General features: G+C 55.7%; 1 protein-coding gene across 1 annotated transcript in view; it reads left to right on the top strand.

Annotated features, from left to right (window-relative positions):
- Positions 1–25,010, top strand: part of ppargc1b (peroxisome proliferator-activated receptor gamma, coactivator 1 beta) — a 32,795-nt gene extending 7,785 nt beyond the window's left edge. Inside the window, exons 2-12 of the mRNA XM_068740348.1 lie at positions 16,698–16,883; positions 17,025–17,228; positions 20,175–20,294; positions 20,516–21,491; positions 21,628–21,673; positions 22,597–22,661; positions 22,868–23,447; positions 23,686–23,743; positions 23,996–24,114; positions 24,269–24,384; positions 24,473–25,010. Coding sequence (XP_068596449.1) covers positions 16,698–16,883; positions 17,025–17,228; positions 20,175–20,294; positions 20,516–21,491; positions 21,628–21,673; positions 22,597–22,661; positions 22,868–23,447; positions 23,686–23,743; positions 23,996–24,114; positions 24,269–24,384; positions 24,473–24,564 — 2,562 coding nt within the window. The 3' untranslated portion in view covers positions 24,565–25,010. The remainder of the gene's footprint in view (positions 1–16,697; positions 16,884–17,024; positions 17,229–20,174; positions 20,295–20,515; positions 21,492–21,627; positions 21,674–22,596; positions 22,662–22,867; positions 23,448–23,685; positions 23,744–23,995; positions 24,115–24,268; positions 24,385–24,472) is intronic.
- The last annotated feature ends 806 nt before the right edge of the window (positions 25,011–25,816 follow it).

Below are 25,816 nucleotides of genomic sequence, written 5' to 3'. Positions count from 1 at the left end.
ACCCAAAAACAGCGAAATAAACCATCGAGTGAATCCTGCGTAGTTTGCGGAGGTCTGTGATCCCCTACTGAATCTCGCCCCCTGTGATGTCACAAAGGGCGAACATGCGTGCACGCAGCAGCAGACCGGAAGGAAGGCAGAATCAAAAAGCGGTTAGCGTGAGCGGCGGCCCAGCTGACTCCGCCCGGCTGAAGGCTGCCCGTTTATGGGCTCGGTTTTCCCTGCGATTGTACCTGAAGGGTTTATGACCCTTTATGGACGTTTCAGCGTATGGCGGGGCGAAGCAAAGCGGGTTCCGTTCCCTCAGAGCAAATCAGGTTAACTAGTGTGTCGGCTCGCGCTTTACACGCACGTCATTTATGCTAGCGCCGTTGAATCACGGTGTGCTCCGTGTCGACTTTGTGTGCTTCCGTTGTGTTGCCGCTCTACTGTCTGACCGACCGGGAAGACTAAACTTTGGACTAGCTGCCTAGTCCGGCTCATTAGTCCCGTTAGACCTGAAGGCTCCCAGTTTGAGGTGTTTTAAACATTTACACCGCCACCTGCTGGCCTGGCATGCAAACTACAGAACGTTCAACAGTTTTCTAGCAGGGATCGTTTGAAAAGTTCTTTGTTGTCATGGGAACAGAGCTTGAGACGCCTTCGCGCTGATATTGCAGTAACGCAACGCCGCCTGAGGCCTTGCGTCCTGCAGCGTGCGGCCGCGTCGTCTTCCTGCTCGCTTTATGATTGACAGGAAGCAAATGTGTCTGTTTCGCCTCGTAGGGAAGGAAGCGTCAACAACGGAGGGATGGACATCCTACACACAAACACGTACACACACTTTACCACGCCCCACACACCCACAGATTAGCAAATTCAGCGACAGCGTGTGTGTGTGTGCATGATAATTTATTTTGTTGGAGTGTGTGTCTCCTGGAGAGCGTGTGGTGCGAGAGAAACACAACAGTTGTGTTTGTCGCACACTCTGCAGCGCATCCAACCGACTGAGGTGATGCTGGAAGGTCACTGTAAACACACAAGGTCTGCCCCGCCCCCTGCCCCGCCTCCTCTGTGTGTGTGTCTTTATTTGTTACCTAATATGGTTGTGCTTCTGCTGAGTCTCTCCGTCACGTGTGTTGCAGTACGAGGAGGCCACACGCACACACATGCACACACACACACACACACACACACACCAGGCAGCTACAACTCCAGAGTAAGAGGAACAATCAGTGTGTGTGTGCGTGTGTGTCTTACACCTGGGGAGGGTTGAACTCCCCCAGAGGACAACAATGATTTTAACCGAAGGTCTGATGACATAGATGCGTGTTGGTGTTTGTTTGTACGCCGTGTGTGGACCCGGGCCCAACAGGGCCGTGGACCCGGGACCAACAGGGCCGTGGAACTGGTTGCACTGGTACTAATTATGTGTGTTAAGCCACTAAGCCACCGTTATCGCCTCACATTTGACTAAGAAGGCCGGTCTGCTGGCGTCTGCACCTGCGGGTGGATGTCATTGGAGGACTGGAGGCCGAGTTCACAGCTGATTGGTCGGGAGAGCACAAGGACGTTAAACCAGGTAGCACGAAGAGCGAGCATCCTTCCAAAACTTAAACACGAGGGAAACGGACAGGAAATAAAGAAACGAGGGGGGGTGAATCGCCTCCATTCTTCATCTCCAGGAGACGACTGAACGAGAAACGCGCTCAAAAAAGCTACATTTATCCTCTAAACATGTCCGTTGGACTTCCAGGTGAAATTGTGTGTGTGTGTGTGTGTGCGTGCGTGCGTGTGCGTGCGTGTGCGTGCGCGCGCGTGCGTGCGTGCGTGGCCTCAATGATGTGGCACTCCGGCATCCCTCATTCTGCTCAAGGACAGAGTCGCTGATTGTACTGGCTAGCTAGCGTGTGTGCGTGCGTGTGTGTGTGCGTGTGCGTTGCAGGTGGTGACAGGTTGTGCTATGTGGGGAATCAGGTGGGTGGGGGTTGACTGATTCATGAACAGATCCTTCACCTCCTCCTCTGCAGCCTTCTGATTGGCCGGTTCTCCAGGTCGCCTCCTGCTGATATTTCAGCGTTGGCTCGTGATGCGGTCGCATCTCTGTTTGATCCGCGGCTTCGACTCTCCCTTCTCCATCCCAGTGGGGGGGGGGGGGGGACGACCTTCGTGAAAACCGACCCGGAACGGCGTGTTCTTCTAAAATTACCCGCGGACCTTTTCGCGGTCGCCTGTTCCCGAGGGAATGCGTCGTGCAGCGTGACTGACGTGCCCTTTAGCAAGGCGCTCGCTGATCAGCTGCTTCAGGCGGCACATGGCGGAGGTTTAGCTGCAGGAATTTCTGTCCCGCAGCCGTAAATATCTGCGTCTATGCACCTTGCCTGCCTGTAGGAAGGCGCAAAGAGTTCAGAGGTCAAAGCCGCGTATGATTTTATCTGTGATTGGCAGAAATGCCACACGAGAGGGGGCGGAGTCTCTGCAGCGCCGCCGCCAATAAGATTGCAGCAGCTGCATCGGGTGACGGTTGATTTTAAACCTTTCAAGGAAGGGACGCGGCTTCTCCTGACGCTCGATGTTTACTCCTTACTTTTATTTTAGCTCCTCCTTCATTTTCCCGAATCACACAATCCATTTTGCCGTGGCTGCGGAAGTAAAACGGGGAATTTTCCCAAATAACAAAAGACGTGACGTTAAATGCGGCACATGAACCCCGATGGTTGTTTGTTGTCGTTCCTAAAGCGTGGAATCAAATATGCTCGTTTGGCGACAAATGAAAAGATCTCCTCCCGGATTATCTCCGAGCTCCTGCAGGAGCAGAATCTCATTAATCTGCGTGTCGACCCGACTAACGAGATCCATTCCCTCCTGCTCTACGGCGTGAAGATGAAACACGCCAGATGTGATATTAGCCACCTCGGTAACGCTCGTATCAGGAGATGGGATGACTCGGGAGAGCGTGGAGGAGGTGAGGATGAAGGGATGATGGGAAGGGAAGGATGGAGAGGGAGAGGACGGGAAGCAGCGAGAGCGCCGACTAAAAGGGGAAACGGAGTTCTAGCAATGTCGGAAAGACTGGAAGCAGCAGAGAGGAGAGGAGGAAACGGGAAGCGAGCTGGACTCGGGTCCTGATCCGGGCCTGCGAGGCGTTGACGGACTCGCACGTCCTCGCCTCGCATTCCAGCGGGCCGGAGTTCTGGCCCCAGAATCTTCCGGGGGGGTGTTCTCGGTTCTCGTGCCTCGCTGTGAGTTGTGTGAGGATGACACTGCCTGTCCGGTTCTTCATCCTCCTCAGCGCCTTTTAATGAGGGGGGGGGTGTTAATGCCTGTTCCCGTGGGCCGATTGTGTTCCGCTGGCCGCAGAAAGCAGCCGGCGTGTTGTAGGAAGCTCGGCAACAGTCGCTGTGTCACAATGGATGCGTGTGTGCGTGCGTGCGTGTGTGTGTGCGTGCGTGTGTTCATGTTAACCCTTTACCTGCTTTGCAGCTCAGCGACCCTGGGTTAGGGTTAGGGGGGGCCATGCCGGGTCACAGGTGTGTTTGGGTCAGCCGGGTTCTCGCCCTGCTTAACTCTCCTCCTCCTCTAATTCTGTCCATTCTTCTTTCCCTCCTCCCGTTTCATCGGTGAACTTTTATTCCTTCCCGTTTCCTGTCGGCATCCCTTTTCTTTTCATGTTTCTTCACTTCCCTCTCTGTCCTCCCAGAGCTCTATTGAAACGGCCCGAGAGGCCGCGGTCCGAAGTCCGGTTTTGGGCGCCGCCGTCGGGGCGTGTCCAGCTCCCTCTGGCACGTTTAAACACTCCGGGTTTAAAGTTCCACTGGATGCAAAGTGTTCGCCTGAACTTTCCACCGACTCCCCTGCCACACACGGCTAATGCTAGCCAGATAGTGCTAACAGGCTGGCATGTGATCACCTGCAGACCCTGCTGGCCGTTGTGCCAGCTCGTCTTAGTGAAATGTGTTTTTTCCGCTAACCGTTTTCCTGATTGTCCTATATCCTGATAATGGAGCCAATCAAACAGTAGACATTTCCACTTTAGCTGTGTGAAACGCCAAAGAGTGTGTGTGTGTGTGTGTGTGTGTGTGTGTGTGTTGGCCTCGGGCCAGCCGTGGGAATTACAGGTCATTTGTCAGAGTAATACTGTTAGCTGAGTGTGTGGGGGGGGAGCGTTGGATGGTTTGTTCGGAGCGCTGACATTCGGGTGGGAAGATTTTACCTTCATCTTTTCATTTATGTTTGTGGGTAGTGGGGCCCCGACGCAGCTATACGCAGCTACGCCCCCGTGCAGCTACTTCCTGGTGCAGCTACGCCCCGCTGCAGCTATACACCCCGGTGCAGCTACTTCCTGGTGCAGCTACGCCCCAATGCAGCTATACGCCCCGGTGCAGCTACGCCCCCGTGTAGCTACGCCCCGCTGCAGCTACTTCCTGGTGCAGCTACGCCCCCGTGTAGCTACGCCCCGCTGCAGCTACTTCCTGGTGCAGCTACGCCCCGACGCAGCTATACGCCCCGGTGCAGCTACGCCCCCGTGTAGCTACGCCCCGGTGCAGCTACGCCCCGGTGTAGCTACGCCCCTGTGTAGCTACGCCCCGCTGCAGCTACGCCCCCCGTGCAGCTACGCCCCGGTGCAGCTACGCCCCGGTGCAGCTACGCCCCGGTGCAGTTACGCCAACGACTTTAGCGTTAGGAGAATGCTGCGGCATTAGTTTAACATCAAAAACGTCACCTGACCTTCTTTCATCATGGCGATGAGCAGATGGTGACGTCAACAAAAGGCAGCATAAAGAATAAAATCCAACGAGGTCTAAAACGTAGACCATGTTATGGCGTTTTTAATTTCATGCATCTCCTCCTCACCCCTTTGAAGTTCCTCTTTCGCCTGCCGCATCCGGTCAGCAAACCTGGACCGGCGGGGTTTTACCTCATCAGCACTGACGCAGTTTAATTCCACCGGTCACCCATGAACGACCTCGACGCGGCCGGGAGGCGTAATCTGGGACCGTGGCGTGTCACCAGAGACAGCCCCCCCCCCCCACCGTGCTCCTGTGGCGTCTTTTAATTTAAATCTCACCCAAACAAGATCCCGCTCTGATCCCTCTGTATTGACCAGCTGATGCATTGTGGGACGTCAAGCGGGCAGAGCGCACTGCGCTAAAGGGATTTGAGATAAAAGTTCTTATCAAATACTGCATTCTTCATTCTTCTTCTGCTCTTTTACTATTTCAGATTTAGTGTGAAATTATCATTCTGGAGTCGAATGACTGGAAATAAATTGTTTGTAATTAATGGCTCTGTGTAATGAAATACATCTTCCTCTGCACTGGCTCTGTGTCTCTATGTCCTTTAGCAGGTCCACAGACTAAATTAGCCCCAGATTAGCCCAGCATAGCCTGAGCAAGTGGCCTTTAGCTGGAAACCAGGCTAGTTAGCATGCCGCATTTAGCTTATTTAGCAGCCAGGCTAATCCCGGCGTCGCTGCAGGTCAAGTCGAGTCTCAGACGCATCCAGAAGAATCCAGAACAAATCACGCTGCATGGCTTGGTTCCCTCAGCCAATCACGCTGCTCGCTGAGAGCGATGTTGCCGGGGGGGACATTGCTTGAAAAAGTTGCTGGTGCGCTGTTGCCTTGTGAGCAGATGGCGCAGCCGTCTGTCTCCACATTAGCAAAATACTGATGAGATGAGTCAGTTCACACACACACACACACACACGCACACAGTAAAGTGTGTGTGTGTGTGTGTGAATGCTGTCATGTTTATGTATTAACTGTGCGTCTGCAGATGTAGCTCGATTCGTATGCATGGCCAGTGTGTGTGTGTGTGTGTGTGTGTGTGTGTGCGTGTGTGTGTGTGAGTGAGGGAGACAGCAGGGAACATCGCTGACTCACACTATCCACCACAACACACACAAACGCACACGGACACAGCTGAAATAGGAGTGGGTGAAACACAAAGCGCTATAATTGCTTTTTTTGCTGATAGAAAATCAAAGTATTTCTGATTGAAAACGGAGTTTTTTGGAGCGCTGCGTCAAAAACAATCAAAATCTGGGGAGAAGGATATCAGTGCGTGTACGCTGAGGGCTTCCGCAGCATTGAACCGGTAGCGCTCCAGCGAGTCTCTTGGATCCAGAGTTCTTTTCAGGCACATGGAAGACGAAAAACAAAACCGTGATGAGTGAAAAGCCGAGATGATGCCGAGGAGGGAATCTAAAATTCAAGCCACAGATTTGCACCCTTGATTCAAATTACAGGTTGCATTGATCGCAAGGCTCTGTTTCCATCAGTCGATGGATGTTTGTCTGCATTGAAAGGCACTAAGCTAACGCTAAAGCTGTCCAGTTAGCATGCTAAGTCTTCACGCTAGGCCCTAGAGAGGCTTCATGTCGGAACTGAACTGTGTCTGAGGCGGGCGTGGCCTGTTTGCCTGTAGATTTATGCTAATCCTGTTAGCGCGACGGCTGCAGGGGAAGGATCCAGAGTTACACGGGTTCAAGAGTCGAATCCTTTTGGGATCCCTGGGCTTGTGGAGACGTTCTCGCCGGCGTTCTCGCCCCGCGGCTCATTTCGTGTTTGCTTTCGGTCGGTGATTTCTGATTCCAAACGAGTCCCCGATGAACAGGAACGATGAGAAACACTTCCTTCCCTCAGACGGAACACAACGTCTCCCTGCTCAGCCACAGTCCCGGGGAATAAATCACAGAGACGGAGGCGTAGGCGAGTCGGCGGCGAGGTGTGTCGCCGCCGCCGACTGCCGGTGGTGTTTTATCGCGCCGTCGGTTGTTTTAACAGGTCCAGACGGCGTCCCAATAAAAACTAGAACCCTTCCTTCTACTGCTGTGTATCTACTGCAAAACGGATTAGGCTTTTCCACACCCTGCTGCTGCTGGGAGTTTCAAAGCCGACTTATTGTGCACGGGCAGGAAAGGAATAAGCTGTCGGACCGAACCACCGGCTGAAATGAGCGATGCAGATAGGCAACCGCCGGTTTAAGACGGGCTCAGCACCGCAGCGTCGGCCCGGCACCGAGGCCGAGATCCAGGGCGCGGGGACTTATTAGCTTTTTATTGCCTATTTATTATAAATAATTCAGTACCAGAGAGACTCTGAGATAATTGTTCCAACGAGAAAGAAGAAGACGGACGATGCCTTTAAGACAAAGTCAAATTATTGCTTTGCTTTATTTCTTTCCAGCTCAATATCAGGTGCTGGCGCCACAGTCGGGAGGTATCGAGTCGCTTTAATGGCTGTAAAACCTCTGCTTTTACTTATTTACTTCTTATTTCACTTCGCAGTTTATTTAATTAAGTCTTAAAACAATTTTTCCCCCTCACTTTTCAACATTTCCTTGATATTTAGCGACTAGAAAAGTCTCCTCTGATTCCGACAGGAACTATCAGTAAAGCTTTTAATAAGATCGGAGAGAATCAGCGTGAATCATGGGGGATTCAATTAGCTGCACCTGTTAGCTAGCCGCAGAGGAGCTAACTGCGCCAAATGCATCGCTGTATGAATGTAGCAAACTCTGAGGGGGCGGGACATGATGGTGATGTCATGTTCTCATGCCCAATTATGTGCTACTTGGGTAATTCGTCTGGTAGCTGCTAGCACAGTTAGCTGCTAGATCATGCTAACATCGCCATGTTCTTCGCCATGCCTAAAAACCACACGTGTGCGTGATGCCGCTTTGTTGGCCTGGAAACGAAGCACACGGAGTTCCAGCATTGCAGCCGGAGCTTCTCAGGAAGCCCGCCAGGGATATTTATTTCCGTTCCTGCTTCTTGGATTGGAGGGAAGCTGCCGAGCTGGTGTCGGGTTGGAAACACGGGGACGCGAGGTCGCTACGTTTGATCTTAGTTTAGCTGGCTGTTATGGTGGGAGCGAATCTCAGCCAGCGGTCGAATCAGATTCCACCGACGATTCTCTGGTCGCTGTACGGGGGGGGCTCGAGGGTCAGGGGGTGACTGGGTGAGGTACGGGGTAATATTACTGCTGCTGCTACGCCTCACGATCAGGCTTGTTTGTTTACATCCCTGAACATGAACCGCTCTTCCTGCTCGGGCAGGAAATGAGTGTATTAAACGTTTCCATGTTCAAAGCTGCACTTTGTTGGGCGATGTATTCGAATGCGCCCGATCGGATGTTGTCACTGACCGTGAGCGATAGCTGGCGCGACTGTCGGGAATGTCAAGCGTTCGGCGCATGTTCGGTATGCGTCCACGCACGTGTGTGTTTACGTTTGCATGTTTGGGTTTGGGCCTTCAGCAGGACGGGTGAACGCCCAAACCCGCTAGCATGTAGCTCAGCCTGCTGGGCGGGGCGGTTAGTAGCAGCTAGTAGCAGTTAGCAGCTAACAGGAAGACGATGGAAAATGAAGCTGAAACCGCCCGTGTGTGTGGAACAGCTGTTCTATCTCCGTCTGACCCCAACACCCCTTTCGTGATCCGATCTCCGCCCCTCCGGGCCGCGCTACAGTTTCAAAACAAACCCACCCAGCATTCCCCGCTGCCTCGGGAGGAGGCGCATCAGGCTGCAGCGACACCCCAAACCTTTCTCACACACACACACCATTTTCATAGATAGAATGTTGACCTTTGACCCAGAGGCGCCTCTAACCGCCTCACCCCTTCAGCTGCGTTTGAGGTTGTAAAAAGGAGCAAAGTCAGGTGGATGAAGGACGGACGCGTCGGGTGAAGCCGAGCCTGCGCCTCCCTGCGCCTCCCTGCCTGGGAGCTTTTCCCACAGGAGGAATGAGGGGAGGAGAGAGGACGACGACTCCGGCTGCAAAAATAACTTCCATATTTAGCCTCGGAGGAAGAGAGGGACGCGTGGAGGGGAAGGCTCCTGAGAGAGACTCATTAAGAGGAGCGCGCCTCCGTGGAGGAGATCTCAGCTCTGGAGGAGCAGCCGGCAAAGAACAGGCGGGGGACCTTAATGGACGGAAAGCTCGGGATGAGATCGAGCGGCCTCTCCTGCTTTCCCTCCATCAGCCCGTCTTCGCTTTATTGATGTCTGAAACGAATCCGTCCGATGGCTGAGCGACTATATTTAGAGCAGACATCCTGGCACGCGTCCCGCCGTTCTCGTTAGCCGCACCCTCACCTTCCCGCTCCGGGTCGCCACCGACCTATAGGAATCACGGAAAACCGCCACGAATCGAACCGTGAAGCTGTCTGAGGTACCCAAACTGAACGGCCCCACAGTAACGAGGTTCTCGTAGCACATTGAGGTTCTAGTAGCACATTAATGAGGTTCTAGTACCACATTGAGGATCTAGTACCACATTGATGAGGTTCTAGTACCACATTGATGAGGTTCTAGTACCACATTGAGGATCTAGTACCACATTGATGAGGTTCTAGTACCACATTAATGAGGTTCTAGTAGCACATTGAGGATCTAGTACCACATTAATGAGGTTCTAGTACCACATTAATGAGGTTCTAGAATCGGCTTACTAAAAAACGACTCGCAGGCCGTAAAAACTTGCCGTAAAAAGCGGATCCGTCACCGGGAGGGTTGCGTGGGACGGGAAAGTGGGACATTTTGCTTCTACTTCGTTCGCCTCTCCTCGTCGTTCCGGCTCCTTGCGCCATTAAGGAGTCGTGACTGGCTCAAGGAGTGGATGCAGGGAGCGGAGGATGGGGGGATGAAGAGGAGGAGGAGGAGGGTAGCGGGGAGGCATGGGTGTGTCGCCGGGCCTCACCTCTCTGCTCTGCGGCCTTGGGGAGGGAAGACAGGATGCAGGGAGGAGACGGAGAGCGAGTGGATGGGGTGAAAGCGTACAGAAGAAGAGGAGGGACGGGGAAGAGCGAGGGATGAAGGGACGGGGGAGGATGAGGATGCCGCATGATGCATGAGAATGAGATGAGACGCATCTGCTATACGAGCCTCTGGATCAGGTGTCCAGGTCTCTCCTCCTCCCTCCATCCCTCCCTCCTCCCTCGCTCCCTCTCCTCTGTCATCCAGCCTCCACCTTTTTATTCTCTCGTTTAATCCTCCTCTCCCTGCCCAGTTTCTCTCTTTTTTTCTTTAATATCTGTCCTTTTTAAACCCCCTTTCTCGTCTCGCTGCTCCTTTATTCTTTCCTTCTCTCTCTATCTCTTCGGACGCACCCTTTCTTTTGTCTTCTTCCTTTTCTCCGTTGCTCCTTTTTATCTGACTCGATCCTCCTTTCGTCTGCGTCTTCAGTAATGAAGTCTGTCACAGCTCGCAGTAATAGAAGGGCTGCAATACAGAGAGGCCATAAATCAGCTGTGTGTGTGTGTGTGTGCGTGTGTGTGTGTGCGTGTGTGCGTGTGTGTGTGTGTGCGTGTGACGGTGATATAAGCGTTTTGTCTGCCTGGATACAGTACCTGCATCACATCTTCAGGTGTTACCAGGTCGAGATAAATTCTGAATTTAAACACACGTCCTTCACTTTGTGTGTTTGTGCGTGTGCGTGTGCGTGTGCGTGTGCGTGTGTGTGTTTGTGTGGGGGGGGGGGGACAGGTGTCTGTAACATTAGACACCTGCTGTCATTGTCTCTGTGTAAAGGATGCCAGACTGACCTGCAAACCCTTTCAAGTGTGTGTGTGTGTGTGTGTGTGTGTGTGTGTGACAGCTGCAAGCTGCAAGCTGGGCTCCTTCTTTTTTCCCCCGTGACCCCGAGACAGAATATATTAGCGATCGGGATCATGTGATCATCGGTTTGTATTGATCGGCTATAACTGGCGATTGATTCGGGCTGTGACCACGATGCCTTTCTGAGCGCTCGAGTCTCTTTACCTCTCTGTAAAGAGATTCGCCGCGCCGTCCGTCCCACCTTTAGGCTGACCTTGTCAAGAATTAGCTGATCGATGGATCGATCGGTTGTCCGGTGGATTAGAAGACGGACACGGATGAGCTGGGACAGGGTCCGTCTGGGACATGGTCCGCCCGCATCACTTCAATCCCTCCTCACTCCTCTTCAAGTTGTGGTATTGATCCCTTTATCCACTAATTGGGCCCGGGTATCAATCGATTATAGTGTCCTCGATTACGAAACCCATGAACCCTCATTTGTGAAGGACGTGGTCCTCCAGAGGACTCTGATGATGGAGCGGGGACAGACGTCCATGCGTTACCACGTCCTGGATTAAGACTCCTGAGTGGGCGGGGCATAGAGGCCTTATCTAATCTGACTGTTGGTAATTGATTAAGGCCCGGCGCCACCGGTGACTCAGTAATATCTCATTACAAAGCCGAGCATCGTGTTTCTCCACACCGACCCCCCCCCCCCCCCCCCCCAGCTCCGTTACTCTGACGACAGGAAGCGCTCGCGTCGCCGCCACGGCGCCTTTTTGACGGCCGACAGGACGTCAGCGGGCCGGTTCCGGAGTGTCTTTGAAAAGTGTGACGGCTAATCTCTTCATAAAGTCAACAGAAAAACTCACTAAACACAGGAGTCCATGGGAGGAGTTTAAATGAAGGTGAAGTAATCTGATTGGCCGACCTGTCGCCGCTGAACCGATTCGAGCGTTAAAAATGTGCGAGGGTGTATAATGATGGTATGTGCTACTAGAAAATCACGCACGTGATGAAAACATACAAGTGTATTAACATCAACACACACACACTATAATTAACCCCTGGGCCGACCTTTGACCCGACCCCTGTGATAAGTTTCACGCTGATTTTCTCCGATCTTATTAAGAGCTTTACAAACGTTGCCTGCCTGAAAAGGTAGATTGTATCTGAGAGGAGGGGTGGAGGGGTGGAGGGGTAAGAAGGGGAGCAGGAGAGGAGGCAAGGAGGCGAGGGGGAGGAGTCGGAGGAGGGCTTTACCAGACGTTGGTTGTTGAGCGGCCGTTCAATGGGGGGAATGCTGTCGGTAAATGACGCAGCTGTTGATAGGTTTTTGTGATTGGACGGCTCTCTGATCCAATACGCCCGTTAGCAGTGTTAGCAGTGTTAGCTGCTAATTGCTAACGAAGCTAGCGAGAACAGGGGTGGATTCGATCCTGTAGCAGGAGAGGCATCGGCCTCGGGAATCCCTACTTCGGGTTCTTTGGCTCCTGATTGGTTGAAGTAATATCCAGTTGGGAGAAAGGTTCAGGTGCGTCCAGCACCTTGAGCGGCAGGTAGAACTGGATCATCTGGAAGCGGCTGGGAACCGCCCAAATGTGAAATGTGAACAATCTGGGCCTTCGTTTGGGCTCTTAAGCGTCTTTTCACACCCGTAGTTGGGTTCCCGTGTTCTGGTGAGGTTCTGAAGCAGTGGGGGGGGGGGGGGGGTCGATCGGACAGTCCTGGTTTGTTGGGCTCCACACTGAGAATGAATCGCGTTAGCATTTGACTGAAAGCCTTCTTTAGCGATGACTATGGAGAAACCTCAGCGGTCCCATAGGCTTCAACCGAGACGCCCCCCCCCCCCCGCTTCTTTTATCCCACCATTCTCTCTTCATCCCTCCATCATCCTCACTCACTGTGGATGGATGCATTCCAATGAAACCCGGTGAGCCGGTTACGATTTGTTGAACAGGAGGATCTGGGAATCTTGGGATTTATGGAATATTTCATATTTAATGTGAACTTCACCCCCCACCCCCCCCACCCTGTCCTGTCAGCATCTCTCACCCTCTCACCCTTCTCCTGTTGCCCTCCGCTCGCTCCTCATTGGCTGGGGCGTTATCCGTCTGCCAGTGGAACAGTCCGATTTAGCCTCGACTGCTAATCTGACGATATTTAGCAGAGTGCTTAGTGGGTGTGGCTTCCTGCCCCGCCCGCTGCTCAGAGGATAGTAAAGTGTATTTCAATCCCTCCGTCATTAGCCTCTTACCTGCAGTAGTGGGAAGAGGCCCCGCCTCCAGATTGAGCTGCTCTGCTACTCTGGTGGTTGAAACGACTCGTTAGTTTTAACCACCCTTGGGTAACCCATTAGCTCCCGGCTAACGTTAGCATTCAACCACCCTTGGGTAACCCATTAGCTCCCGGCTAACGTTAGCATTCAACCGGCGGCGGATCATCCAACAGAAACACGAGTGAGAGAATGAGCTTTCATTGATCTCGAGCGCTTTTGAGTGGAATCAGCGGCGCTCAGTGACACTTGCTGTATTGATTAAAGGCCAGAAATCATTTGGAGACTGTGTGTGTGTGTGTGTGTGTGAGAGCGTGCGTGAAAGAGGAAGTGAACCATGCGTGACTGTGATACAGAAACAAGGAACGAAAGAGCGTGTTTCTTTTCTTCTGTCTGTTTCCATTAATTGTTCTTTTCTGTGCACTCATCATTTCCTGAACTCCAGCGTGGTAATGAGGTCAAAGGTCGGCGGTCACCTCGCTACATTCCTGGCAACGCGGGAGTATTTAGAGGAAATTGAGTTGGAAAGGCTCCTAATTTTGTCGCTAATCGGATTAAATCTTTCCCGATTTGAGGACATTTTTATAGGAAAGCAGGAACAAACAGGACTTTGCTCCGCATTCAGACTCCAACTCGTAAGATTCCATCACATTCAGTTTCTTCTTCTAATTCATTTTAATAAACTAATATAATGAACTCATGAGGTTTTTGGGCGATCCGGATTCCCGTCTGGGTACAAAGAAATATCTGGATTTTCCCATTTACTTATAATGGAGGCTTTTTCATTCAATCCACTCCCCAAACATCCCAGTCATAAAGGGGTCCGGTATGAACCATCATGAAATGTGTCTTCTGGTTCTGATCCAGAACGAGGTCAGGAATAAATATTACATTTTAACATCAACTCTGATTCACTTTGATTTTTCATGGTTGGTGTATAAAGATACCAAGACCAATCTAGAACCTTCTGGTGCTGATCCAGATCACCGTGTGGACCCAGTTAGGGGGGGAGGGGGACGGTCTGAGTTCTGAGTTCTAGTTTGAAGTGATGTGACCCGTCTGCACAGAATCCAGACGGAACTCCGACTCCACTTTGAGGGAAGTTGTGGCCGTTTGCAGAAACGCGCCGTGGAAATGGGGAAGCTGCTCAGGACAGGAAGGAGATATTGTTGCCGTTAGGAACGACCACAGAGAACCCAAACGTGAATGTGAGACGCGCCGGAGGTCGGCGCTCCGGAGGTCGGCGCTCCGGCGGCCTCTCCTCCGCCCTCCGGTGTTTTACTGCAGAGCTGTCTTTTTGGTCACGATGGATCGGCAGCTGTTGGAAATGCTGGTGGGGGGGGGGACCCCCCCCCTGCCGAAGTGAATTCAGACTGGACGCGCTCCTGCTGGGAACGGCGTGTTCGTTCGGCTGTCAGCGGCGTCCCGCTTCCTCCTCGTGTCCGGATTTAGTTTCAGCACGCGTCCTCGCCGACCTCCTGACCGTCTGACTGGTCGTCTCCTCCTCGCTGGAAACCACCGGCTGAGACCGGAGCGGAACCGAGACGGGACGTTCCGTCTTCAGGCTGATCCAACCCGATTGATCCCGATTTGAGTGCAGAAATATTCCCGTCTTGACGGGTGTTTGTCGGATGCTTGGAATGCTGCAGGGAAAAATATCGCTCAAGTAATCGATTCTGTCAGGCGACTGACTGACAGAATCGATAGGTGCAGGCCTCGAGCGTGAAAGGTGACCCGGGTCGAACCGGTCCCAGTCTGCCCCCCCCGGCCCCTCCCTTTACCTTCTGAACATGAAGGAATACCGCAGCCTCTTTCCTCGGATCAGTTTCATCCCAGCAGTGAAACGGGAGCGTCTCTCCTGCAGGATCGTCAGAGGGCGATCGTAGCGGGGCTCGTACGTCAGGAAGCTTGATGCGGGAAGTGCCGGGAAGTTTACAAAATGGCGTCAAACCCGTGGAACACTTCGAATCCCATTTCACGTCGCCTCGGGTGTCCGCAGCGCTCCTGTGCTCTGCCGGCGAGGCGGAGCGCTGCACCTTGGTACGGTGGCGCCAACGGGCGCCGTCTCCAGAGGAAGTCTGGACAGTCCAGGATGCCAGCGAGGGCCCGGGTCACATGACCAGGTTTTGGGCTTACAGCCGGGAAGCAGCAGCGCCGTTTGATTTGTCTGCCCGGATCAATACGGCGTCACATGACCGGACTAGCGGTAGCTGCGTTTACACGCTACGTCTGTCAGAGGTAAAGACGGGACCGCGTGATGGCGTGATGGCGTGATGGCGTGCAGCACGTCCACATGTCCAGCGGCTAGTTTTAGCCCAGATAGCGCTCCCTCGTGCCGGGATGCTAATAATAGCCCCGGTTTAATGCGCCATTGTCCCGGCAGGCCCGCTAGGTTTTCACTCGTGTTACCGAGGCAGATTAGCCACGAGAGGAAGACGCGGTTCATAATTCAGCCGCTCATCCCGCTAACGCCGCTATTATTACCAGCAGGAGCACGCCCTCGGCGTCTGAAGGTCAAAGGTCAGGGAACGTATTTTATTGTGTTTCTCTGACAGTCGTTTATTATCGGAGTGAACTTTCCGTAAATCCCTGAAGCGTTCCCGTTCACCGCTTCCACGGCGTTCCCCGTAACGCTTTGGGGGTCCCGTTGGGGCGCTGAGACTCTTTGGGGGGTCCCGTTGGAGTCCCGTTGGGGTCCCTTTGGGGCGCTGAGACTCTTTGGGGGATCCTTGGTGTCAGGGTGCTCCGACATCGCTTTGAGGTTCTTTAAGAGGTCCAGCTGTTTTCTAGGGCGATTCGGAATGTCGGAGTAACGACGGCTTTCCTGTTCCTTCAAGGGGGTCGAGAGTATTTTCATAGTCCTTGAGGATTTGGTGGGACTTTGTAAAGGTTCACGAGGTCCCTGTCCAGGGGGCGGCGTTTCCTTATTGGACTGTAAGTCCGTCGAGGGATTCTGGCGCCGCTGATGGGAGGAGCTGAAAAGACTTTCCGAGCTTTTAAAGATCCTTGGAAAAGTTGTGGAAGTTCCCAGAAAGGTTCCTAAAGGATCCGGCTGATCAGGGTCCTGGTCGGGTTCCGGTAGGCTTCTGGTCGGGTCCCGGTCAGGTTCCGGATGGGTTCCGGTCAGGTTCCGGTTGGGTTCCTGTCGGGTTCCGGTCAGGTTCCGGTCGGGTTCTGGTTGGGTTTTGGTTGGGTACCGGTCGGGTCCCGGTCAGGTTCCGGTCAGGTTCCGGGTGGGTTCCGGTCGGGTTCCGGTCGGGTCCCGGTTGGGTCCTGGTCGGGTTCCGGTCGGGTTCCGGTCGGGTCCCGGTCGGGTTCCGGTCGGGTCCTGGTTGGGTTCCGGTCGGGTTCTGGTTGGGTACCGGTCAGGTCCCGGTCTGGTTCTGGTTGGGTACCGGTCGGGTTCTGGTTGGGTCCCGGTCGGGTCCTGGTCGGGTCCCGGTCTGGTTCTGGTTGGGTACCGGTCGGGTTCTGGTCGGGTCCTGGTCGGGTCCCGGTTGGGTACCGGTCGGGTCCCGGTCGGGTTCTGGTCGTGTTTCTTGTGTGCTTCTGAGTCCAGTCATTGGCTGTAATAAGGCGACGCCCCTTCACCTCTCTTCGCTGCGCGTTGGAGGCTCGTCGGCGCTCCCGGGTGCTTCCGGACTAATCCGGGTTCCGCCGTTGGTTCCGGTGTCCTCTGACGTTGGACGTCTCGTTACCTCTGACGAGTCGCCGGTACTTCGACCGGTCCGACGGCGGGAACGGGATCGTGTCCCGTGTCTGGTAGCTCGTTGCGTTCGGGGTCGCTCCCAAGCGCCTCCGGTTTTCCGGGTTCATGTTTCACAAAGACGAGCCGCCATGGAAGTTTGACGAACGTGTCCTCTCTCTCTCTCTCCCTCTCTCTCTCTCTCTCGCTCCCGTCTCCAGTACGGCGAGGAGGAGGTGTGTTCGGACCGCTTGGGCGCCGACTTCCCGGACATCGACCTCTCCCAGCTGGACGCCAGCGACTTCGACAGCGTCAACTGCCTCGGCGAGCTCCAGTGGTGCAACGATCAGCCGGCGGGGGCGTCGCCGGCGTCCGTCCGCTGCAGCACGTCGGACGAGCTGTTTGAGGTGAGGCGGCACCGAAGGAGGTCGGATCGGCGCCCCAGGCCCCGGATTCAGGGAACGCCCTTCCTGTTTGTGTGGAAGCGAAGGCGGAGCCTGAGTCATCGATTCTCTGTGAAAACCTTGTTTGCCCCCCCCCCCCCCCAGATAGAAGAGGAGAACGCGGCGCTGCTCGCCGCTCTGACCGACAGTTTGGATGGCATGGTGGACGCGGAGGTGGGCGGACTCTCCGTGTTCCCCGCCCTGGGGGAGGAGCCTGACCAGGAAGAGGAGGACGAAGAAGAAAGGCTTCCGCCTGGCGCAGAGGACCGGAGCCAGCCCCCGGGGGCCGAGACGGAGGACCCCTCCCTCGTAAGACGTCCCGGCCGTTTTTAACCCGTTCAGGTGTAATTAGCATAACGCTGAGGAGAGCGCTCTGATTGGACGCGTCATTCTAGCCGCCTCCCCCCTGACCTCAGGCTTTGATCTCCGTCAGCCTCGCGTAGAAACCCCCCCGTCGCTGTTAAAGTGAGGCCTTTCATGCACGCTTCAAACGCCACCGGAACGCCCCCCCCCCCCCCCCTTATTTTAAATCTGTGTCATGTTTGCTAACGTTGATCTTCCTGCGTTGGACGGAAATGTTCAAAGTCTGCCTTTAAGTCCAGGAAAACAGAATCGATGCCCCGTGTGCGTGTGTGTGTGTGTGTGTGCGTGTGTGTGTCCGGGGAGGGGGGTCAAGGTCCCTTATTAGTTGGAATTAAATGATTAGATTCTCATAAGAGTCACGTCTTTTTGAGGATTTCTTCTTGGGGGGCGGAGGAAACGATCGTTTCATTTAAAACCTGATAAACGAAGGACAGAATTCCAACCTGGAATCTTCCCCGGATCATCCTGTTTGTGGTCGGGATGAATCGATCCACCTTCAGATGTCTCTCTCCCTCCCTTGTTTTTCTGTCCTCCCCCCGTTCTGTCTTTTTGAAGATCCTACTTTGGTTCCGGAGCGTCGTTGAATGCTTCCTGCTTCCTGCTTCCTGCTTCCTGCTTCCTGCTTCCTTATTGCTCTTGTCCTTGATCTGGCTTGAACTTTACGACGCCTGCGGCTTTTTAATGTCTTTTTTAATGCGCTTTGATTTCGCCGCGGCTCACAGAGACGCTATTGTTTGAACGGGGGGGGTCACGGGATCGTCTTCGCGGTCGTGCAGCCAAACATCGCCGCCGCTCTGCCTTCGTGTCACCTTGAAGGCTCCCAGGTTATCAGCCGACGCCTATCAAAATAAGAGCGTGGGCTGGTTAATCAGCAACACCTGCCGGTTAGCGCCTCCACCTGAGGGCACGGCGAAGGTCGTCGAGAAGCGTTGGGTCGCGGTGTGTCGAGGGGACGGACACGCCTCCGGGGGGGGGGGGGGCTGCTGGAACTCCTCGCCATCACGCCGTTAATAATATCACCGCTGCATTATTATACACAGAATAATGGCTTCATCTACATAGAATGACTTCATGCAGCATAATCATTGCACCTGTGGGAGCCCCTTACCTGCAGCGCCCCCCGGTGGCAGCTGGAACCTGTGTTTTCCTGTTGCTGCAGGTGTAGAAAAATGTCACGCTGAATGTTAGACTTAATAAGAAGCTGAATATTCCGTGCGTGTGTGTGCGTGTGTGTGTGCGTGTGTGCGTGTGTGCGTGTGTGTGTGTGCGTGTGTGTGTGTGTGTGTGTGTGTGTGTGTGTGTGTGTGTGCGTGTGTGTGTGTGTGTGTGTGTGTGCGTGTGTGTGTGTGTGTGTGTCCATCAGTGAGTCTCTTGTCACATGACTGCTGTGACTCGTATCCAGGCCCGAGTGTCGCGCCGCCCTCTAGCGGTGCGATCTGATACTGCAGCGTGTTCAACATACTGACTGGACTGAAAATGATTTATTATGAAACACGCAGATTTACGCTGCAGTTTAACTCGTCTAGTTCAATACCTGCATGAATATTCATGTGTTCATCCTGACCAACGGCCCAGACGGCGTTTCAGGATGCGCGTTAACGCACCACGCTTGCTCCTTCCCGTCTCTCGTTTTGTGTTTCTTCCTTTGGGGGGGGTTGCACCTCCGCCCTCCTTAGTGCGTGTCCCGCAGCAGAACAAGGCGTCCATTGATGCCGCCAGGCGAGGCCTGGACGGCGTCCAGCGTCCGAGGGGCCCGGATGCTGGGCGGCTTTCGGGGCTTCGCACAGACGCAAACCTTCGGCCTCCTCTTCACTTCCCTCAACGAGTCTCTGAGAGGAGTGTCGCCACGGCGGACCGGGCTGGGCTGGCCGGCCCACAAAGGGCCCACAAAGGGCCCACGGCGGACCGGGCCGGGCTGGCCGGCCCACAAAGGGCCCACGGCGGACCGGGCCGGGCTGGCCGGCCCACAAGGGGCCCACGGCGGTGGACTCATTAGTGATGCGCCGCTTGTCTGACCCAGATGGTGCCGTCCATCTAAAATAATAAAGGCGTAGTGGAGTGTGCCCCCCCCCCCCTCCCCCAACACAAATACAATAGAAGCTAATGGGCTAACGCAACGTGCTCGTAGCTTAGCTGGGCTAGCTTGTCGGCTACGAGCTAATTGCTACTGACGCAAACCGACTTTTCAATCAGCTGGATTTAGCATTTACGGCGAGCCGCAGGTTTGCAGCGCTCCGACGCTCGTTCCCAGCACATCTGGATTCTCCACATCTTCCTCGTCCCGGAGCAAAACGTCGCAGAGCCGAGTGACGGATGTTCTCCCTAAAATGATTTATATCAGCTGATCGTCCCGTCAGGAAGCCGGGATGCGGAATGAATGGATGAAGAGATGGATGAAAACAAGCCATGAAAGGACGGCGAGGAATGAGAATGTTCTGGGTTCAAACCGACTTCCTGTTTGAGCCGTAGGAAGGAGAGGATGGATGGACGGACGGATGGATGGATGGATGGATGAAGGGATGGATGGATGGATGGATGGACGGATGGATGGATGGAGTGAAGGTGGGCAGATAGCAGAGATTTATAGAGGAAAACGCCGCCGAGATGTCGAGGATGAAATGAAAGAAGAGGCGCTGGTACTGAAGAGACGGAAGGAGGTGAAGAGGAGGGATGAGGAGGAGACTATTCAGAGGGATTGATAGACCAGTCGGATGGAGAACCGTCATTATTGGAGGAGGAATGGTCGGATGCAGCCGTCGACAAACATCCGTCTGTCGCACGTTAACGGAATCGGAATGTGAAATGTTTTTCTCCCTTTTATCTGGATGGGTGTTTGTAGGACTCGCTAACCGCTAACCTCCCCTTCCTCTTCCTCTTCCTCTTCCTCGCCAGCTGAAGAAGCTGCTGCTGACTCCGCCCAACGCACCCGCCGCCGTCGACTCACACAAAGACAGAGGTCAACGCTGCAGCAGCAGAAGTCTGCAGCTACGGCCGGTCCGACCGCTGGTCAAGGTGAGGCGCCGGCCCGATCGCGTCCCCTCCGAGGCTGAACCACGGCGCCGGTGCACGCCGGAGCACGCCGGTACACGCCGGTACACGCCAGTACACGCCGGTACACGCCGGTACACGCCGGAACAATCCGTAAAACCCTGACAAGCGTTTGGTTTAAAAAACACTGCGAGGATTTTTCAAATCTCACGTCGGTTTCCGTGTTCCTGTGTCTCCGCCTCCAGACCCCCCTCCCTCCAGAGAGGAAGCCCAGAGCGGTGCGTCCGGCGGGCCGCCTCTGCACGGAGCTCCACCGCCACCTTACCGCCGCCCAGGATTCAGGGGACGCCCCGGCGCCCGACACGGAGGAGGACGAAGAAGAGGAGGAGGAGGAGGAGGACAGCGAGTCGGACGGGCAAGAGGAAGAGGAGGAGGAGTCTTCCGGCAGCGACGGCGAGGGCGTGGCGCTCTCGGCCGAGCCGGCCACGCCTCAGTTTGGCTCTGAGAAGGAGCTGCGCTCGGTGGTGGAGCTCATCACCTACATGCACACCTACTGCCTGCCCTCACGCAAGCAGCAGGGCTGGGAGCGCAAGGACCGGGAGCTCCACCGGACCCGGTCCAGACCCGAGGGCCCCCACAGCAGGGTGGTCCTGGTGGCTGCTCCCGGCCCCACCGGGGTAGGCAGCGGCACCCCGCGGAGGCTTCCCTTTGCGAGGCGGAGGGAGCTGAAGGCCGACTCCCTTCTCCGGGACCTCCTGCAGCAGAGCAGCTCCTTCGATGTGAGCAAGCCTTACGGACTGCACAGCCCCCCTTACTCCCGCCCCCATAGTCCGAACGGAGGAGGAGCCTTTGCTCCTCCCGCCCCGGCTACACCGGCGCAGGCCAGCGCCGCCACTCTTAAAGACTATTCCTCCCCCAACAGGAGAAACTCCTTCTCCTCCTCCTATGAGCGGCCTCGAGGCCTGGAGGGGGCGACGGAGGACGGCGGCTCCTTCTCGGTACGGCGCTCGCGACGTCTGGCTTCCTTTCCCAGTCGCTTCGCCAAGAGGCTGCGTCCCGCAAGGGCGAGGGACGGCGAGCGGGAGAGGGAGGAGGAACGGGCAGGGGTCAAGCTCCTGCCTATCCAAGCAGGAGGCGGGACGACGACGAAGACCAAAGCGGGGCAGCGGACGGCGAGCGGCGCCGAGACAACGGAGCTGTCCACGCCCTGCTGCCACAACGGTGAGAGAGAGGTTCTACCCAACGGCCGGTCGAGGGCGGAGAACCATTTTAGTCCCGCCACCGGCTCAGCCAATCCCAGCCAAGCAACGGAACTTGTGTACGGTTAACTTGACCCACTTTCTCGTCCTGATTGCAGAGACGCGATCCCGCCTCCGTCTGCCGCTCGACCACAAGTCCACCGGGTGAGTCGTACGAGTCGTTCGCCCACAAGTGTTGAGTGATTCGTTTCTGCTTCCATCGATGAAAGGCGACTCGTAGGAGTTCACCTTTATCTAGTGCGAAGCTAAAGCTCTCACTAAGTCCAGGTCACTAAATGAAAATGAGTAGGAGAGGGCGGGGCTCTTTTTCCAGGGGCCTGGATCTGAAATGGTTTAAATGCAGCTTCCAACCAGGGGAGCGGCTACGCTAACCTACTAGCATGCAACTCGAGCTAAAAAGGCGGATTTACCTGAATTCGGATTTGTGCGTCGCTAATAACAAGCTAAAGGCTTCCGCTCGCTGTCAGGTAGCGTGGCGTCCACCCGACACGCTGTCAGGGGGCGTGGCATCCACCCGACACGCTGTCAGGGGGCGTGGCATCCACCCGACACGCTGTCAGGTGGCGTGGCGTCCACCCGACACGCTGTCAGGGGGCGTGGCGTCCGCCCGACACGCCGTCAGGGAGCATGGCGGCGAGTAATCTCACGAGTCTCCACTGATGAGTCTGGACCCTTCGACGGTATTCCGTGACGGGCAGACTTCCTGCTCCAAGTCCTGGAACGTCCTCACCTCGGACCAGTCATCGATCGGAATGTCTTCCCCCGGTGTCCCGCCGTCCTCTAAATGTCTTCAGAGCTGTCCTCCGTCCTCTCCTCCGTGGCGGGGAAGTAAGGCCCCGCCTGAGGCCAATCCGCCCGCCGCCGCCGCTGCTGCTGCTGCCGAAACGGACAGCCAGGAATAGAAAGCGCGAGACAGCGAGGACGGCGGCGTGCGTGTGGCGGCTGCGATAAGACGCCGAGGAGCGCCGGCCCGTTTACAGAGAGACGGGATTCAGATTCAGCTTGTTTGAAACGCGCCTTTCGCTCGCAGCGATATCTGACCTGTGACCTCGTCTTCTCGCCACCAGAGCGTCGCAGTACGGCACGAGGCCCTTCGAGCCGCCGCTCGGCGTGGATCTGAGCGGAACAGCAGGTAAGCGCTCCAGGTGTACGCTGGGATGTCCGGCCCCTGTCGGGGGCGGAGTCCTGCTTGAGACGGACGCGCCGACGTGTCTCAAAGGAACCGTTTTTGAACGTGTTTCCCGTGAAGCGTTAGCGATTAGGACGGCCGGTTAGCTTAGCGTAGGTTAGCAGTGGGTAAACTGGGATCCTGCTAATGTTCCACATCTCGCCCATCAGGTCTGACTCCGCCCACCACCCCACCTCACAAACCAGTGGAGGAGGAGCTCTTTAAACCGGCAGAGGGAGGGAAGGGTAGCGGCGATGGAGGCGGCGGCGCCACGCCGAGCCGCGCCCACCCCCAGCGGAAGCTTCCGGAGCAGACGGAGTTGTACGCCCAACTACGGCGCATGGGCCAGGCCGGCGACGGCGGCAGCCATCGCAACTTTGGCGACCACGACTACTGTGCGCTGAGCCTGGGGGAAAACCGCAAGCGCAGCGCCGCCATGCTCGGGGCCATCTTGAAAGCGCAAGGAGGGCGTGGCAGCTTTGGGGCCCGAACGCCCGCAGCAGCAGCTGATCGGGCACCGGGTGAAAAGCACGAGGAGAACCGGGAACCGCTGCCGGGCTCAGAAGGGGCAGAACCACTTGAAAAGCGAACCGCGTCCAGGGCGATAGCGGCGCCGCCACTGGCCTGCCAGTCGGCGGCCGCCACGCCTCCATCCTCGGAGGAAGAGGCGGAGCCTTCGTCGGCATCTCGATCGCCGTCGCCCAGCCAGCATCTGTGTCCCGACTCCCCCGCCAGCAAGACCGACTCCAGGTGAGCCGATGACAAGGGCGTCGAGGAAAACGCACGGGACGCATTGGGGCGAAGGATGGAGGCGTGGCCACGGTCCAGGGGGTGGTGCTTAGCGCTGGCCTGTTAGCGTTGAGATGGTTTATTTCTGTGGGAGGGGAGATGATGATGAAGAAGAGCGCGGTGGGAGGAAGTTGCCTGCTTGCGTGTCTCACTTCCTGTCCTCTCTTCGTCCCCCCATGTCTTCCTCGTCCTCGTCCAGCGAGATCTCGGAGGTCTGTCCGGACGACAAGCAGAGGAACAAAGCCAAGTCTGACGAGGTACAGGGAACGCTCCGCCCCTACGGCGTTCTGCATGTGGTTGATTTGACGTGTTTAAACGCTGGCGAGGCATCCCATGATGCATCTGGACCGCAGGGGACACGTCTGAGGGGTCTTCAGGTGATGCTAAAGTACGGCGTGTTCGTGAACGCCGGGTCAGGCAGGGGTCGGGAGCTGCACTCCTTTCAGTTCCTGTGCCTGTCCCTACCGTTCCCTTTGTCCTGACTGTTGCCGTGGTTTCCCTGTTGCTAGGACAACTGCCAGGTGTTTTACATCCACAACCTGCCAAGCAGCGTGACCCAGAACATGTTGAGAAAACGCTTCCAGGTCTTTGGCAACGCAGACGAGTGCAAAGTCATCATCTGCAACGAGTAAGTGTCCTGATCTGGGGGGGGGGGGGGGCGGGGTTATGACCAATCACCTGCTCTAAGAGCAGGACATCCCATCGCGTAGCAACACCGAGGTGCTGAGCTAGCTTCCGTCGGCCTTCGTCATCTCCTCGTCGCTCTTCTCGTCTGTTCGTAGGGAACGCTGCGGCGTGATAAAGATCTGCCAGCCGGGCGGCCAAAGACACTGGCGAGAGAGGGAGAGCGGCCCCGCGGGCCCGAGGAGGCTAACGAGGAAGCGCTACATCGATCTGGGTAATGAGCACACTGCCGGAAACGCGACCTCCTCCACGCCGGGACGCTTCGGGCCACGCCCATTCCGTGACCCTTTCCTGTCTTGCAGATGAGGCCGGTCCGGGTCCCGTCAAAAGCAAGTACGACGCCCTGGACTTTGACGCGCTGCTGAAGGAGGCCCAGAAGTCCATGCCCCGCTGACGGCACCCGGGTCTGGACTGACCAGCCTTTACTGAACTGTGGCCACGCCCCTCCGATGAGGCGGGTCTGTGCGTACCTCCATGCAAGGCAAGCGCGCTCGATGTTTACATTTTTATCGGAAGAACGATGAGGACCTTGTTTTTTTTTTGAGTCCGTTCGACCCGGAGGACGCTTCTTAAAGACGAGGACGAGGCGTGGGCGGACGGCGGACGGCGGGGGGCGGGGTCCAAATACGAACGACGATGACGATGGCGCCGCTCTGCGCCGAAGAACAACGACGAAGCGCTCCGTGTCGGTGACGTCGTGGCTCCGCCTTGGGAGAGGAGCCATGTGACACTCCTGTAGCAAAGCCTTGCTAGCCCCGCTTCGCGTTGGTCGTCGTGGTGTGCGTGTTTCCGCGTGTGCGTGTTCCTCGTCGCGTTTGTTTTCCAGTCGCAGGTGAACCGAGCCAGGTGCGTGTCCTCCGTGAAGTCGTGTCGCCGTGTCGCCGGGGGGGGGGGGGGGGGGGAGAACCCGACAACCCACCAACCCTGCTTTGTTTTAGTGAATCATTATGGATGTTCAATTTTTAAAATCTATTCTGTGTGTGTGTGTGTGTGTGTGTTACGGACAAAGAGTATATATAAAACATTTAATGTAATCAAGTTTACAAACCTTAAAGGAAGAAAAAAAAAATCATGTTTTTTTTTCTTCTTTTTTTAATTGTAGTGCTTCCTTGATTTGATCTATGCACTGTAAGGAGGCGCCTCCTCGGCCCCCCCTCGGCCCCCTCCTCGGCCCCCCCTCGGCCCCCTCCTCGGCCCCCTCCTCGGCCCCTCCTCGCCCCCTCCGCGGCCCCCTCCTCGGCCCCTCCGCGGCCCCCTCCTCGGCCCCTCCTCGGCCCCCTCCTAGACGCTAATCTCCCTCCTCCGCTACTGGCTGCTGAAGGATCCGTCCGGTGCTGGGGAATATTTACCGGGTTCCCAACCCACGGGAACTTTTATCGGGAAAGCAGACGAGTTGTGATCGTCAATAACGAGATTGGGAGTTTGTGGCTGGAAAGCTAATCCCGTATTGATCCCGTAAATCTGAAGGGGTCTCCGCGTGTCTTCTAAAGCGTCCTGCTGAACGCGAGTCCCGTTGCTGGAGGTAGACGGGTCGGCCCTTTAAGGAACGGAATGTCTTCAACGATCCGAATGTACCCTGCAGCCATGTTTCTCCCATTTCTGCTTGTGGACCTCGTCGGCGCTCTCCGGGTCCTCCGGGTTGACTG

Source organism: Brachionichthys hirsutus, chromosome 6 (genome assembly GCF_040956055.1).
Source record: "Brachionichthys hirsutus isolate HB-005 chromosome 6, CSIRO-AGI_Bhir_v1, whole genome shotgun sequence".
Classification (NCBI taxonomy): Eukaryota; Metazoa; Chordata; class Actinopteri; order Lophiiformes; family Brachionichthyidae; genus Brachionichthys; species Brachionichthys hirsutus.
This window is presented reverse-complemented; position numbering and strand designations above follow the sequence as displayed.